Source organism: Podarcis pityusensis (genome assembly GCF_964106645.2).
Source record: "Podarcis pityusensis genome assembly, chromosome: 2".
NCBI lineage: Eukaryota > Metazoa > Chordata > Lepidosauria > Squamata > Lacertidae > Podarcis > Podarcis pityusensis.
The window spans coordinates 69,602,616-69,617,346 of record NC_138029.1 but is presented as its reverse complement, the minus strand read 5'-3'; the positions used below and the strand labels follow the sequence as shown (position 1 = coordinate 69,617,346).

General features: G+C 47.1%; 1 protein-coding gene across 4 annotated transcripts in view; it reads right to left on the bottom strand.

The window, feature by feature from the left end:
* Positions 1-44: 44 nt before the first annotated feature.
* UNC5A (unc-5 netrin receptor A) overlaps positions 45-14,731 on the bottom strand; it is a 92,398-nt gene continuing 77,711 nt past the window's right edge. For all 4 annotated transcript variants that reach the window (XM_080987998.1, XM_080988000.1, XM_080987999.1 and 1 more), the window contains 9 exons: positions 13,120-13,308; positions 10,238-10,537; positions 7,469-7,556; positions 5,692-5,860; positions 4,231-4,464; positions 3,690-3,839; positions 3,134-3,298; positions 1,640-1,818; positions 45-1,157 (listed from right to left, as the gene is read on the bottom strand). In XM_080987998.1, the coding sequence (XP_080844124.1) occupies positions 992-1,157; positions 1,640-1,818; positions 3,134-3,298; positions 3,690-3,839; positions 4,231-4,464; positions 5,692-5,860; positions 7,469-7,556; positions 10,238-10,537; positions 13,120-13,308 (1,640 nt within the window). In that variant the 3' untranslated portion in view covers positions 45-991. The remainder of the gene's footprint in view (positions 1,158-1,639; positions 1,819-3,133; positions 3,299-3,689; positions 3,840-4,230; positions 4,465-5,691; positions 5,861-7,468; positions 7,557-10,237; positions 10,538-13,119; positions 13,309-14,731) is intronic.

Sequence of the window (14,731 nt, the reverse complement as noted above, 5' to 3'; positions counted from 1 at the left end):
CTTCCATTGGCTTAGTGTTGAGTACAGACACAAGAAGTCCCATGTAGCAATATATATATATAATTTATTTACATTCATGCCCGCTAAAACCCTGTGCGGGACGCTTATATGTACATAAGGCCAAGTGTAAATACTTGAATGCACTTGAATACAGAATAAAAAACGATCTTTACACAATACGGCATGGGCCCGCCTGGCCCAGCACACGTTCACTGCACGGATTGGACTGCCACGCACACGCACAATTCCCTTTGCATATACACTGGGCAAGGACTAAGGAGGCACAGATCCTGTCATCCAGCACAGCATGGTCCACCTCCCTGGGCTGCCCTTGACCATCTCCTCTCCTTGTCCCCTCGGGGTCCCCAGTGTCAGCAAACCACCAACCCCTGGGCGGCCCACTATGACCAAGTCACGGGTATCTCTTGGGCTGGAGCAAAAATATACAGAGATGGCTCTGGAAACAACCTGTCGGATCCCCCCTTTGCTTCACAGCAGCATGGGACACTCCAGGGGCTGCAGCGGGAGAGGCACGGGCTTCTCGGCTCCAGGACCAAGCTTACCTTTTTGTCCTGGTCACTCCCCACAAGCACCAAGCCAGCCATCTCCTTTCCCCTTTCTTCCCATGCTGGGGAAGAAGAGGGCCCTGGGTATATGACTAAGCCCAACAGAAGTACATCAGAATCCATTGCCAGCCTACTGCAGAATATGGGGCAAGCCTCCCTCGGCCAGTCCCAGAGCTTCCATGGCAGTGGCAGGGCAGGCATTCAGTAGTTTCCCCCACCACCCCATGGCTACTAGAGACTGAGCCCGGTGTGCTTGCCTTCTAGTTGTATTTGGCACAAGGAACAGAGGGCGTGAGGCTAGGATGCCTCCGACGGAGCACGCAGGCGTATTCAAAGCAGGACAAGTGTGGGAACACTGCCTCCTTCAAGCGGAGATGCCCTCTGCCACCCCCCAGCAAAGGCCTGTGCTGCCCCTACCAAGTGCCTTAGCACTCAGCCTCCGACACCATGAAGAGGGAGCTGTCCTGCTTGCCCACCTCCGCCACAGCAGCCGCCAGCTGGTTGAGGTTCCCGTTGGGGAAGTGACGGGCTTCCCATAAGTTCAACATCATGGCCGTTGGGCTGGGTTTTGAAGCAAAGAAGCTTAGATGGCTGTGGAAAGAGGAGAGGCCATTATTACCCAGGAGAAAGAGCCCCAAGGCAGCACTTAGTCGCACACACCTTTTGCCCCATGCTTTCTAGGCACAGGCCTGCTCTTTAAAACTCTGTCTGAGCGTTTTTGTTTTGCCCCAGCAAAACCCCCGCTCTTTAATGCTGATTTGGAACAAATGGCAATTTGGGATTTCTGCAGATTGCCGTTTGCTCCAATTCAGCAGTAAAGAACGGGTTTTCACAGGGACACATTTCTAGAAATGCAGCACAAAAAGAAGTCCAGATGAGCCCCCCCATTTCCTCTCCTTCCTTGCCCCCACTATGTCACAGGAAAAAACAATGTGACTGCATCTGTTCCTGCTGGCCCACCTTACAGAAACCCCTCCTCCCACCTTAGTCACCTGTTCCTGCTAAAGCAAAATTCATCCACTTGGTAGGGTCTGCGCCAGCTGCAGCTTGTTTCTCCTGGTAGAGAGATTTACCTGTCGAGGTGCAGTTTCTGGGCTAATGCTCTCCAGTCAGCCCCACGGGCCCCTGGTGCATCCAGGCTGCTTATGATCTTCTGGCGGATGAGGAAGGGGATCTTGAAGGCACTGGGGCCCACGAGGGCAGGGGAGCCAGCCTCATTGTCTGGGGGCAGCCAGTCTGAGAACCGTGCATCCTGGGAAAAGAGGAGCAGCTATTAGGACCTATAAGGCAAACAAAGTCTTCATGGTGAGAGGAGGCAATGGAGGAGAGAGTGTCCGTGAAGACAAGGCTGTTTCTGCTTTATATTCTCTCTCAGTTTGATGCTGCTTTAAGTAAGGTGGAGAGGCCTCCCTGACACAATATGATTTTCTCCCAGATATTCCCCAGAAGGGTAATTCTGTCTACTTGACAGGTTTAGCGAAGGAGGATACCTAAAGATCACAAAGAATATCTCCCGCTTGACTGGGAAAGGAGGAGTGAAGGGGAACGAAAAGTTAAAGGGTAGGCTCAGTGTTGCGGGGGAAAGGAGGCTTTTGTTGACGTAAAGAGCAGCGATGCGCAGGGCCGGGTGTATTTTGCACCAAGAAAAAATGGGATCCTGTGACTTCTACAGATTATGGAAATTGAGCATAATTGCTAGTTAGCCACGTCTCCGGCTTCTGAGATTCCAGTAATCACTGGCCACACTTTCACAGCCCTAAAGTAACTAAAAAACCTGCTTTTATGAAAGAAGGTTCTTAAGATGTTAAATTTCACACCTCACATAACACTGGGCTGCTTCACATGTAGTCTCATAAGCCATGGCAGAGCAATGGGCCCACATGCTTCTTCCTTGCCACTCTCCTCCTCCCATTGCATGTTGGTGTTGATGCACAGATCAGAGTTAAGAGTTCCCTAATAACGTCTCAAATGGGGAGGTGGACCAGTGTTGGTTTGTTAACCAGGATAATTAAAGCAAGCTCTGACCCTGGTTAATATTCTAGTTAGTATTTATTTATTATGAATACCTGTTACCTGCCCTTCACAAAAAGTCCCAGGACAGGGTGCAATAAGAATAAAAAGGACAATTGTAAACCCCAATTTCAAATGGAATGGGCAGCCCTAGTTCTAGAACCCCTGCGCCAAAGCTTGTGTGCAAGGGAAGGAAGGGTGAATGGGATGGGGACATGCAGAGCCAACACTCCACCTGGCTTCATAAACTATGGTTTGTTACAAAGCTATGTCCGAACTGGCCCATTCTATGCTTTTTCTGAACATGCACACAATTCCAGCCTGCGATTGTTTTCTATGCTCATGTTAGGATGGAAAGACCTATTGACGCCACCCTGCCTTGCATTTCCACTTTTGACTCTGTTCCATGGGAATTCTATGAAACAGTCCTCGACACAATAACCGCAAGTGCGCATAACGTATTTAAAACCCGTTCAAAAGCTAGATAGGTTCCCACCCAGAAGGGTACCGCAGAAGTCATTTGGCCAATCCTCCCATGGCCATGTCCTTGCTCTCACCTTGGCAATGTTGAAGTCAATATTGAAGCTTTGCCCATCACCCTCCACCTGCCAGATCCAGATTTTGCAAGCCAACTGGCAAGTGCTGGTGCTAAGTCGCTCCAACGTGAAGGTGCAGTGCAGGTAAGGCTGCAGACCACTCCAAAGGTGATAGAAGGGAATCTCCTGTATAGAGAGAGAGAGAGAGAGAAAGAGAGCAGGCTTGGGTTGGGGTTGTATGGATTTCCTCAGTGGTAAGGAATGAGGCTCCTAGGAGCATGATGATCAGGCCCATGATGTCAGCAACTGCCAGTAGAATTAGGAACTAGACAAACTATAGAAGCAGACTGATAAATACCTGCCCCCCTCCCACAACTACAGCTAGGGGATGGAGCTTCATAAGAGCTTAGCATCTTTCACATGGGGCATTCCTGGTCCTGAGGATATGGGGCTTTGCACTGAATCCCAGTAAATAAGAGACGAAAAAGGGAGGTGACATAGCGCAATGACAGCAGGCTGGAGAAGAGGGCGCCTACTCTGGATACAGAACACTCCCAGCGCCCATGGGCACACTTGCCTGATAGCTGACAAGAAGCTTGCTCTTCCACAGGGAGCTGGGCACATCATGGATGGAGAGGCGCAGGTTGTGGTAACTGTCCTTGAAGTGCAGGATCCGTGGCACGCCAATCAGCTGCCCCCCCATCTGCTTCTCTACTTGTACCACTTCCTGGAATTGCACGGACAAAGCAGGGGCTGAGTGACTAGAACCATCAACACCCATTTCCTGGGGCCTCCCGCCTTCTGCGGAGGCGCAGTGTGGTGTTGCAAGGGACTGATCTGGGTTGTTGTGACAAAATCACTGGAAGGTGGAGAAGGGGAGAGGCCTAGGTGAGGCCGGACACCCTGCAATTATAGAGCAACATACTGGGCATGTGGTCAGTGTCGCTGAAGCGAAACATAGGCTGTACTACTATAGCATTAAGGCTGGTCAACTGTGATTCTTGAGCAAATAATGGGCTATTATATCTGGAGCAGGTGGGAAATTTGTGAGAAAGAAGCTCAAGGTGTATATGTTTGGGGCATTTCCAGGGCAGCATTTTGGCCTTGTGGGGTAATACCTTGAGTGCATCACGGGTGTCACTGAGGCAATACACGCGGACATCATATTCCAGCCCAGTACAGGTAGTGGGTGCGAAAAGGACCAATTTGAGGCGCTTTGAAGCCGCCATGCTGAGCGATTCCCCCACCAAAGCAAAGCGGCCTAGTTGTTCTGTGAAGATGTAGCAAGCCTGGGGCTCCAGCTGGCAGTGGAAGAGTTCCGAGGGCACGGGCTCACCCAGGTGCAGCACATCCTGAGGAAACGGGAAAGGCGGTGGAGGGGTGGGCAGAGAGAGAAAAACCACCCTGATCAACCGTTATTGGCACAATGAGCGCAGAAGCAGCAGCACAAGGGAGCCAGTGCAGATTATGGCTTATTTTTAGAAGCATTTCTGTACCGTACAAGGTGGTGTACACTGCAAAAGCATCAATTAAAAAAATTAAATTGCATTTTAAAAGAACAAATAATCATTAAGGTGACCGGCTAATCAAAAATTAAGCAGCTGCAAAGGTCTGTTGGCAAACAAACAAGTGTCAGAAGGAGAAGGCTGACTAATACGCTAGAAGTACAGTGCTTGGGTAGTTCCTTGAATCCAGAGCAGTTTATGAATTCTGAAAAAAAATAAAGCAAGAATGGCTGGCCAACACACAAGGAGAATGAATCTGTATGGGTGGGGTATCAGCAGGAAACAGCTAGTATATAGGACCAAGGATGCAGTACTGAGCTTGAGAGGGTAGGAGGATTGTTGCTCTTTGGACACATATAGGAACATTTGCACTACATTCAAGCTGGAATCATAGAATGGTAGAGTTGGAAGGAACCACAAGCGTCATCTAGTCCAACCCCCTGCAATGCAGGAATTGTTTGCCCAAGGTGGGGTTCAAACCCACAACCATGAGATTGAGAGTCTTATGCTCTACTGACTGAGCTATTTTCAGCTAGTCTGAGGGATCCATCACAGCCTCTACTGTAGAACACAAATCAGAATCAAATGTGCCAGTGCTGGGCAGTAAACACTCCATCAGATTCTGCTAATATTGAAAATAGGGCAATGTATATTCTACAATTCTGGGGGGAAATGTAAGATTGTAATACTGGAGGCAGAATCCAGCTTCCATATATATATTACAAAGCATGTTTCTATAACATTTGGATGCAAAGATATGCTTGAGAGTGTATGGCGAAGCCCTGAGAAAGCTACAGGGATAGCTGAATAAGACTTCCGTTGTTTCCCAAGGATGAGACTTCAGCATCACGCATAGTTCCTCCTCTTTCTCAGAAGTAGCAGAAACAGTATAGAGTTTGCAAAGCAAGCAAAAAAAGCTATGAACAATATGACTGATTTGCATAATTTAAGCAGGTTTCAGAATTTAGGTTACTTTGGCCTGGAAGGTTGTTTGTTTTGTAAAGCAAAAAGTACAATACAGCCTTGTTTAAAGCCTTCGGGTTGGTTTGCAACTGCCTGAGGCCAAGCACTCACCTCCCATGTGCCCTCACATGACTGCTTCTTGAGGCGGAGACTCCAGGTCTCCGGGTTTGGCTCCACACAGTGGTCCATAGCTAGGATGACAGGTCTGGTGAGCAGCACCCCGGGGGGCCCACAGCTGACAATGGGACTCAGCAGGGTCTGACAGCCAGCCAGGGGCAGCCTCAAAAAAGAGAGAAAACCATGAGTTGGAAAGAGAAGGGGCATACAAAGCCAAGCACAGACGCTTCTGACTATTGCCATGAGCTAGTTTCCCTTGGTTATCATTCCAATGGGCACAGAAAGCAAACAGGATCTGCATTCTCACCACTGGGCGGTGGAAGCAGAGTGGAGAAATTGGGTGGGGTTATAGTCAGCATGTACTACTGGCAATCCAAGCAGAGAATTGGAGCTGGCAGTCTTCAGTAAGTGCATTGGAAATGGATGCTGACATAAGGGAATGGGGAAGGATCATGGCTCAATAGCACAGCGTCTGTTTGCAGAAAGTCCCAGGTTCAATCCCCGGCATCTCTGGGTAATCCAGGAAGATCCTGGAGAACTGCTGCCCATCAGTGTAGTCAGTGCTGAGCTAGATGGGACTCTGAGTGCTGAGCTAGATGTGTGAATTGGCGTAAGGCTCGTGGGAAAAGTGGAAATGCCTCAGTTATGGCAGACAGCTGTTATTGGAGCTATCTGCAAAGTGGGAACTCCAAAAATGTTTCTGAGAATATATCCACGATGAATAAGTTGCATTAGGTATCCTTCTTTGGAAGGGAGCAGGGACAAGGCGGGGGCAGGAATTGTACAAGTGTGCAGCAGTCAAGTTCCTTAGAGGATGACTAGCCAGAGGGTGATGCTCCATTGAGCAGCCTGGCAAGGTCCTTTCTGGCTGGCAGATCTCACCCGCTTAGCTAACATGACTTATCCTTCATGCTCCAGGCCAGGTTGCTTTAGATGTCCTAATCAAATCTCCCACCTCAATCCTCAACCAGCACCAAAGGGATTCTTGACACTAAATGTGCCATGACAGAAGCATGCTTTCTCCATTTGCTGTTGATGCAGCTGTGAGCAGAGGGATGCGGGCAAGAGTGGGCTGTCAAGGGCCAGCACAAAAACATTAAATCAGAAACATGCTCGGTAGCATTTTAGGATGTAGTTAAGATTGCGACAGAGAAATCTGCCTAGAAATGGTGGGTGATCTCTGTTGATTATATAGTTCAATCTTACGAGCATGAGGTGGGAAGCGCTAGACTGGTATTACTTTGATGTAAAATGCTCAGGGTTGGGGTGCTGCTGGCCCTGTAGCCTCTGTACATGTAGAACAAGTAGATGAGTCCTATTGCCTATTTCCAATCAGTTTTGTTTCCTTCAGGCAAGTGTGTGCCTGGTAAGAGATTGAAATGCTGAATGGGATAATCTGGAGTTGTGGATCTTGAAGGGATAGAATTACACTGAGAATTTTCCAGCAAGAGGAGTAATGTGTATGTCAAGACTTTGTTTCCTTCCTGGATGCTGTAGCTGACCTTCCACAGTGACATTCAATTCATGCTGCTCCCTCCACCTCATGAGTGGAGGCAAATTTCTGCAGCCCATCTGCATGTCAAGGTCTACAGGGATGCAGTTGTCCAAGAACTCCGTGTGGATTCTACAGGAACCTGTAGGAGAGCCCTTATGTGCCACAGGTGATGGGGCAGGCATAGAGTGGACTGGAGTCAAATTGGTATATGAGAAATTAGGGGTCCCACTGACCACTAACGGGGTAGTTGAAGGATTTCAGGGGTAAGAGGGGTACCTCACATCTTCCTGCTTGTGCAGCGTCAGGTAGATTTCATAGATCTTTCCTCGCGGGATGGCATCAGGTGGGATGAGCAAGCTGACACCTAAAGGACACAGACATTATTGCTCAAGGGGGTGCAATATACAGTGTCCATGGATGGCCCAAGACATTTTTGAACCTTAGGCAGACCCCAAAATGATGTCCCGCTCCCCAACAGAGAAGAAGATGTGAGGGAAGAGCCAGCTCCAGGAACAAGGGGGGAAGATCAATATCAGGATCTGCTGCCCCTGCGAATCCTGACCCCAGGGGCAGTCGCCTCGTGGGTGGACTAGCCCTTGTCAGACCTTCCTATGGGTCCAGGCTTGTAAGAAACATTCCGTGTTCTCTTGGGCATGCTGACCCTTGGGCATTAATAAGGGGCTGCTCAGGATCAGGACAATTTCCCCGTAAAGTGGGGAAATGGTATATGCAGTTTATATCTGGAATTTATCCACAAAACAATCACTTATCGTATTCCTATACAGGCCAAACAGGAAGCCTCAGTCTCTTGCATGTGTATGCTTGAATGCTGGTCCAGAAGGGAACTACGAGCATCATATTTTTATTTTTTTTTAATGATATTTATTGAAAATTTTTTGAATTACAAAGAAAAAACAAAGCAGAAAAAGAAAAAAGAAAAAACAAAGAAAAAACAAACCACATCCAACAATACAAATTCAAAAAACAAAAATACACCGCAAACAGACAAAAATAAATCCATCATTCTCAAATCCTCAACTCTCATTACCTTCTTTCTTTGACTTCCTCCTCCTCCCTTTTTTTTGTATCCTAGTTAATAATTATTGCAGCAAATCCTTTCCATATTTCATAATATTCTGTCTTTACATTACCTTCATCTATTTTCATCTTATCTTATAAAAAACCTTAAAACTTAAACTTAAATCTTATTTTTACCGACTTCTCACAACCATAATATTCATACCTAACTCTTTAAACATTTTTACTAGAACCAAGTAATTTCATTCCAACTTTTTTCTAACATTCATCCATTTTATAAAACAATCCTGGTAATAAGAAAAAAAGAAATAAAAACAATCCAATCTTCATCCAGCGTCCCTTCCTCCTGGTCCCGGGTTTTGTCAGTCCTTTTTCCCCATCGATCTAGCGCATTAACCTGGTAACCTTATATCCGAGGCCCTTAAGTCACTTCCATGTCCCTTCCGCAGCTCTTCTTCATATTTTCCCTTCAATCGTGGGAACTCCAGCTTGGTGATGTTTTTGACCATTTTCAACAAATCAGCCCTTTTCCATAGTCCAGACTCAATTCCATGTAGTATTTAAAAACATGTTTCAGAATCCCTCCAAAATTGAGAGCCCCCACAGCTCCAAACATCTCACGGCCCATTGCCAGACTCGGAAAGTCCAAACATCCCTGCATAGGGGGGTCTATCCAACCCCCCATTTCCAAACCAATCCAAACTTTATCTTTCCAAATCTGGCTTTTTCCAAGTTCATTTGTCAAATCCAAAAGCTCATGTTCCTGCAAGGCCGCAGCTCCCTCCATCTCTGGCGCCCAAGATTCAGCAACATCCTCTTCTCTCATCTGCTCTGTCAGGACGCACTCCTGATCTGATTCCTGGGTGGGCTCCACATAGTTTCCCACTGCCTGTTCAAAAATTCTGACCGCATTAGTCATCAAATCCGTCTTCTCACTTAACTGTTCCAGTAGGGCACTTATTTTACAGAGAGCACACAACAGAGCCTCTGAATACATTGTCCTACAAGGTCACAAGTCCATTCCCACGATTGTAATCTGTGACAGCTGCAAGCTCCCTAGAATTAGTTACGATTTCACAGTCTCCCTCTAGGGGGAGAACTTCTATTTGTTCTTGCAACAGAGTATCCTTTTTGAGATATTTGGTCAATATTTGTTCCTTTAAAGTGCGTAAGGAAACAGTGGAATCACTATGTTTCTCTTCTTTTAACTATCTGTCAAAAACGTTTGTCTCTGGTCAATGAGCTTCAAACGTCAGTCCTGACACCCCGCTCCAGGATCAGGACGGTGGACAGTTACTTTACTTTAAACTCAGTTCTGCAGGTTTAAACAGTCCAAAAAAAGATCCCCCTTCTTCTCCTGCTGCCGAAGGGGGGTTCGACAATTTTAAATGATGAAAGCCAATCCTTTAGAAGCGATTTTCTAAGCTCTAGTTTACGTTGTCTTTGCTTTATTCTGTCTACAAAGAAACGGAAGGCTGACTTCCTGTTTAGACCTTCCCGTTTCAGTACCAAATTGAAATAAATCTTTAAGTCCAACTCCTTTCTGCTCGCAAGTCCTTATTTAAAGTCCAATTGTTCAAAGTTTAAGTACTCACGGGTGCTTATTTTAGAAGCCAAATTGTCCCAGGAAAAAGGCAGCGCTCTCCGGCAACGGCTATGCGGCTTCGCTCCACGGAAATAGCAGTTGACTCACAGCACCGCGCCACTTCCCCCTCTTCACTTCGGAGCCCGTTAGTGGGTTCCTTTGCGGGTTGGGGGGGCGCTAAGGGTGCCCGCCGAGTCCCACGGTCACAGGCTTCATCCGCCTGTGATTTTTAACAGGGTCCCCGCTTCGCCGTAGCGGAAAGGACCCGTTTCACGCAGAGCTAGTCCCTCCAGTTCAGAGGGAGTCCGCCATTGCCAATGGCGCCACCCCGGAAGTCCTTACGAGCATCATAAAGAACCTACACATTTCCCTACCTAGCTCAGCCTCCCAAATCCCCAGCCTTCTTTCTCTGCCCATCTCACCTGTGTTGGGGATCATTAAACGTCCACCCAGGAAGTTGAAGGTTCCATAAGCCATGTTGGCACCACCCCTGGGCAAGGAGCGGAAGAAGCTCTGGGTGGAGAACCGAGAGACAAAGTCCACAGGGTCAGCACTGGGTGAGCTGTGGTGCAGGGTGTGGCGCCCACTGCCCAGGGGGCTCAGCAGGTGCCCATTGCCAATCTGGAACTTGCTGGGTCCATCCTGGCGTGGGCAGAGCGAGCCCTGGTAGGTCATGGTGGTGGTGCTCAGGTCAGGCTGGATAGTAAGCAAGTGGGAGTTATCTGCAAAGGAGAGAGATTTATGTCAATAACCCAACAAACTGAGTCAGTCAAAATACATGTGCTGTTTGAACGTATTGAAAGCTCTTCTCTAGGCAGAATGGAAAAGAGAGTTCATTCTTAGCACAATATACAGACCTATATTGCTTACAGATGCAAATGCAGATATTTTCAGTCACCTCAGGTAGATAGCAGCCTAATCACAAAACATCATCTCATCAGATAATGTTGCACAAAATACATTAACCAGCAGGGGTAACAGACTGCTGCAATGACCCGAGAAACAAAGATCCCTGTTCAAAACCATCACTTTTTGTATTAATAAGGTTATGCATTTTATTTCCCAGAGACAGCTTCCTAAAGATGCAGTACCGTCTCCCTTGCAGAGCCCAGGAGTCCGGACTAATTCATACAACCTATCCGGGCAGGATATCCAAATGCAGACTGACTAAGGGAGTTGGCCGCATGACACAGTTGTCTATTTAATGCCCCACCACTTGTCAGGGTGCAAAGAGGTGAGCCTCAAAGGCCAAAGGTCGCATCATGAGGTGATGAGAAAGTTGAGTGGCTGATGGAATGGTGGTAGGGTACCTCTTCCGCCCACACCTAGATGCTCATAAATGACCCAGTCCACATGTATGTGAAGCTATTGTTTAAAACAGACCAGCCCTTGCTCTTTGTGCCTGCCTCTCTCCTCCCTGGGCTGCCTTGCAGTAGAAATAAACCAGAGCACTGGCTTAGTCTTACATGCAAATTAACAGTTGTGGTTTGTTTCCCTCCCAGCAAACCACAAACAGTAAGCTAAGAAAAAACATTGGTTACTGCTCATGGTTTGCTTGGAGAAAAACAAAACCACAAGTGCTGGTTTGCATGCAATATGAGGCCAGGGATCTGGTTTCTTTCAGCTCCTAAGCAGCACATGAAAGGAAGGGGGCAAGCAGGAAGAGCAGCACACTCTAGCATTCTGCTCATTCATGATCAGCCATTTTAGACCATGGCTCTGTGTTCAAAATAAACCATGGTCTGTTTTAGGGCCTATAACCTTTGGGCCATGGCTTTGCCAACCAGGCTAGTGGGTCTTTGTAAACTGGTTCCAAAATGACAGAAATGGATTGGTTAGGATGTAAGATGTGCTTATCCACAAGTGTCATTTTACTATACAACTACCTATGATGACTTCAAGGCCATTTGATTTTACTGACTTCTTCTACATTACATAATAGGTTCCCTACATTTTTAACTTCCTGGGGCTGTGACAGTCATTGTGACAGAGATGTGCCAGCAAGTTCTTGCATCTTCCATTCCAGCAACTACTTTTCCTCTAGAAGTTCATGTTTCTTGATTAGTGGGGAACCAACTTTAATTAACTAGTTCAGAAATACTTGAAGAATGCCTGGCAGATGAGCTGGGGGTGGGATGATTAGAAAACCCTTCCTGATACAGGCTCCTGTTCTGACCAGTGCTGGGCTGCCCTTACTGGTTGGTGTCCTGTAGTCCAGCGAGGGCTGGCAGGAAGCAACTGGAAAGGGTAATTTAGCAGGTTCTCACAAAATATGCAGATGGCATATTTCTAACCCTCTGGTGTTGCATCTTTCTTTAGCAAAGGCGATGATCAGTAATGTAGAGATGCATGGCTAGAGGTGAGTCTCTGGCTATAATTATTTTGTAAGAGATTTTTGGTGTGTTTATTGGTTCTGTGGTTTTTCCTACGTAGTCCTCTGCAGATATCCTCTGCTTACGCTGCCTACTGTAGGAAGCCTTCAGGTGTTTAAACAGTTTTAGTCTTCTGTTATCAGAAATTTCCCCATTTGCTCACTTGACTTGAATTGAATTATAGAGTTGGGATGGACCCTGAGGATCATATATAGTCCAACCCCCTGCAATGCAGAAGATGCGGTTGTCTCTTATGGGGACAGAACCTGCAATCTTGGCGTTATTAGCACCATGCTTTAACCAGCTGAGCTTATTCCAGGAAGCCATTTATTAAACAACGAAACTCTTTAAACCACTGTTTTTAGTTGTCACCAGGTTCGATTGTGCTTTTAAGATCTGTGGTTTTTGTTCAACGTAGCACTACAATGAATGTTCTCTCAGTCAAATGATTTGTGTGTGTGTGTGTGTGTGTGTGTGTGTGTGCAATGAAACATTCTCCCCCACCCTCTAAATCTGTTCTGGGGTTTCCCCCAACCCTCTGGAATAAATTTGAGAATAGTGCAGATGGAATAGAGGGATGGGAAATCCCCTTGAGCTAGTACGTGTTGAATACTACAATTTCATATTTATTTTTTGTAGCACTTGTAACAGCAGGAAGGAGAAACAGAGTAGGGGAGGAAACCCGAAGAGCACATTAAGAGTTGGCACAGTAGTCACGGGACTCTTAAAATGGCAGACACCATCCTATTTTGCTACAAGGTAAGACACACTGCAGCTGTATCTTACCTAACCTTTCTGCAGTCGTGGAAGAGACAAACACCGTCTCCACATCGAGACCTGGCAGCTGACCGTGGCTCCAGGAAGGCTGCTTGCACTCAATGCAAAGGACTCCAAAAATCCCCGGGATGCCCCAAGACTGGTGTGATGCTCACCTGCTTTGGTTGGCTTGATGCTGACCGGCTGGAAGCCAGCAGTGAGAATAGAAGAATCAGCCACGTCAGAATCCAGCCCTTCCTTCTTGCGACAATAGACAAGGGTTACCACTAGGAGCAGCAGCACCAGGCAGACAGCGACAGCGATCAGGCCCACATACAGAGCCACATCCTCAGAGCCATTCGTTCCTAAAAGGGGAAGCAGGAGAGAACAGAGAGGTGTGCAATTCCGAGCCAGTTGTTGCCCTGTATAAAATAATGGCATCCCCTTCTGGAGAAGGAGCTCATCTGCATGGTGCGCAATTATCTATGGAAGTCCGCCAATGTCTCTAGGGATGGAAGAGACACTGAATGAAACGTCATTGGCCTTCTTGCAATGAGGGTCATCAAGGAATTGATAACCAAATCCTGTGATCCCTTAAAAAAACCCCGCCCCAAACCCCTGCCCTTTCCCTGTCTTTCAGTGCAAAGTCACATTTCCAACCTCCTCCTTTTTGAGCAGAGTATTAAACTCACAGCCTTCTTCAAGTCCTGGTCTTAAAAATGATGCAAAATCCATATTGGAGAGGAATGGGTGGAAAGCATGAGAGATTCCTTTGGGAATCAGGGTCTGAATTAGGCGGGGTGGTGGTGGCAGGATAAGATTCTCAACCCATTTTTAGATAAATGCAAGATGACATTCAAAACAAGCAGCGTATTTTATGAGCATCTGTTGTGGTTCCCTTTTATAATAACTACAGCCATGTTACCAGCATGTTATCAAAGAAAAGGGCTGCTCTGGGGAACAGTGGGTGCTGAGGCACAGGCAAAGCTGGGTGAATGGTGAACCTGGGACTGAAACAGAAAAGGGGTCTTGTAAGTGTGGGATCATGCCTGGGACACAAGCCCATTTAATTGTTCATAAGAACAATAACCCTGTCTGTCGAACCAGTGTGTTATCTAAAAATCTTTATGTTTATAGAAATAATAGTTCAGAAGGGGATCTGAAATGTGATTCCGGGAGGACTAGACACAGACTAGACACAAAGGGTGCTTCTGCAGGAAAAGTTTTGTGGCAGAGGTTGGTTTGGGCAGGGTTAGTAAGGCTGCAGCTTGGGTTAAAAGGAGCCCTTCTGCTCCTGTCTCATAATTTCTAAGTAAAGGCAGACAGTCTTTAATTGGGAGAATTGGGATCTTGCTTATGATCTCTGAAGGTTGAGTAAGTAGAAACCTTCAAAGCTCCATGGCCAAAATCCCAGCTGTGCAGAAGAGTGTGAGCGTGTGTTGTCCTTTGTATGAAGCCTCTGTACAGAAGAAGGCAGGTTGGTGGGGGCTGAAGGGGGAAGGGGGGAAAGAAAGAATGCAGGCCTGGTGTGGGTGTGTGAGAGAGAACAAACAAGGCTTCTGTGTTAACAGAAGCAAGCATTAGTCTGGTTTATGAGGCAACATATGTACAGGGAATTGTATGTAAGGGAGGAAGAATGAACCAGTTGTGTGTGTGTGTGTGTGTGTGTGTGTGTGTGTGTGTGTGTTTTGAACCAGCACTTTGCCCTGCTGTCCCTCTGAATCCCTCACGCACCTCCTCCCCACCCCCACTGCCAGCTGGGTCAAACCGTCAGCCTGAGTCCCCCTG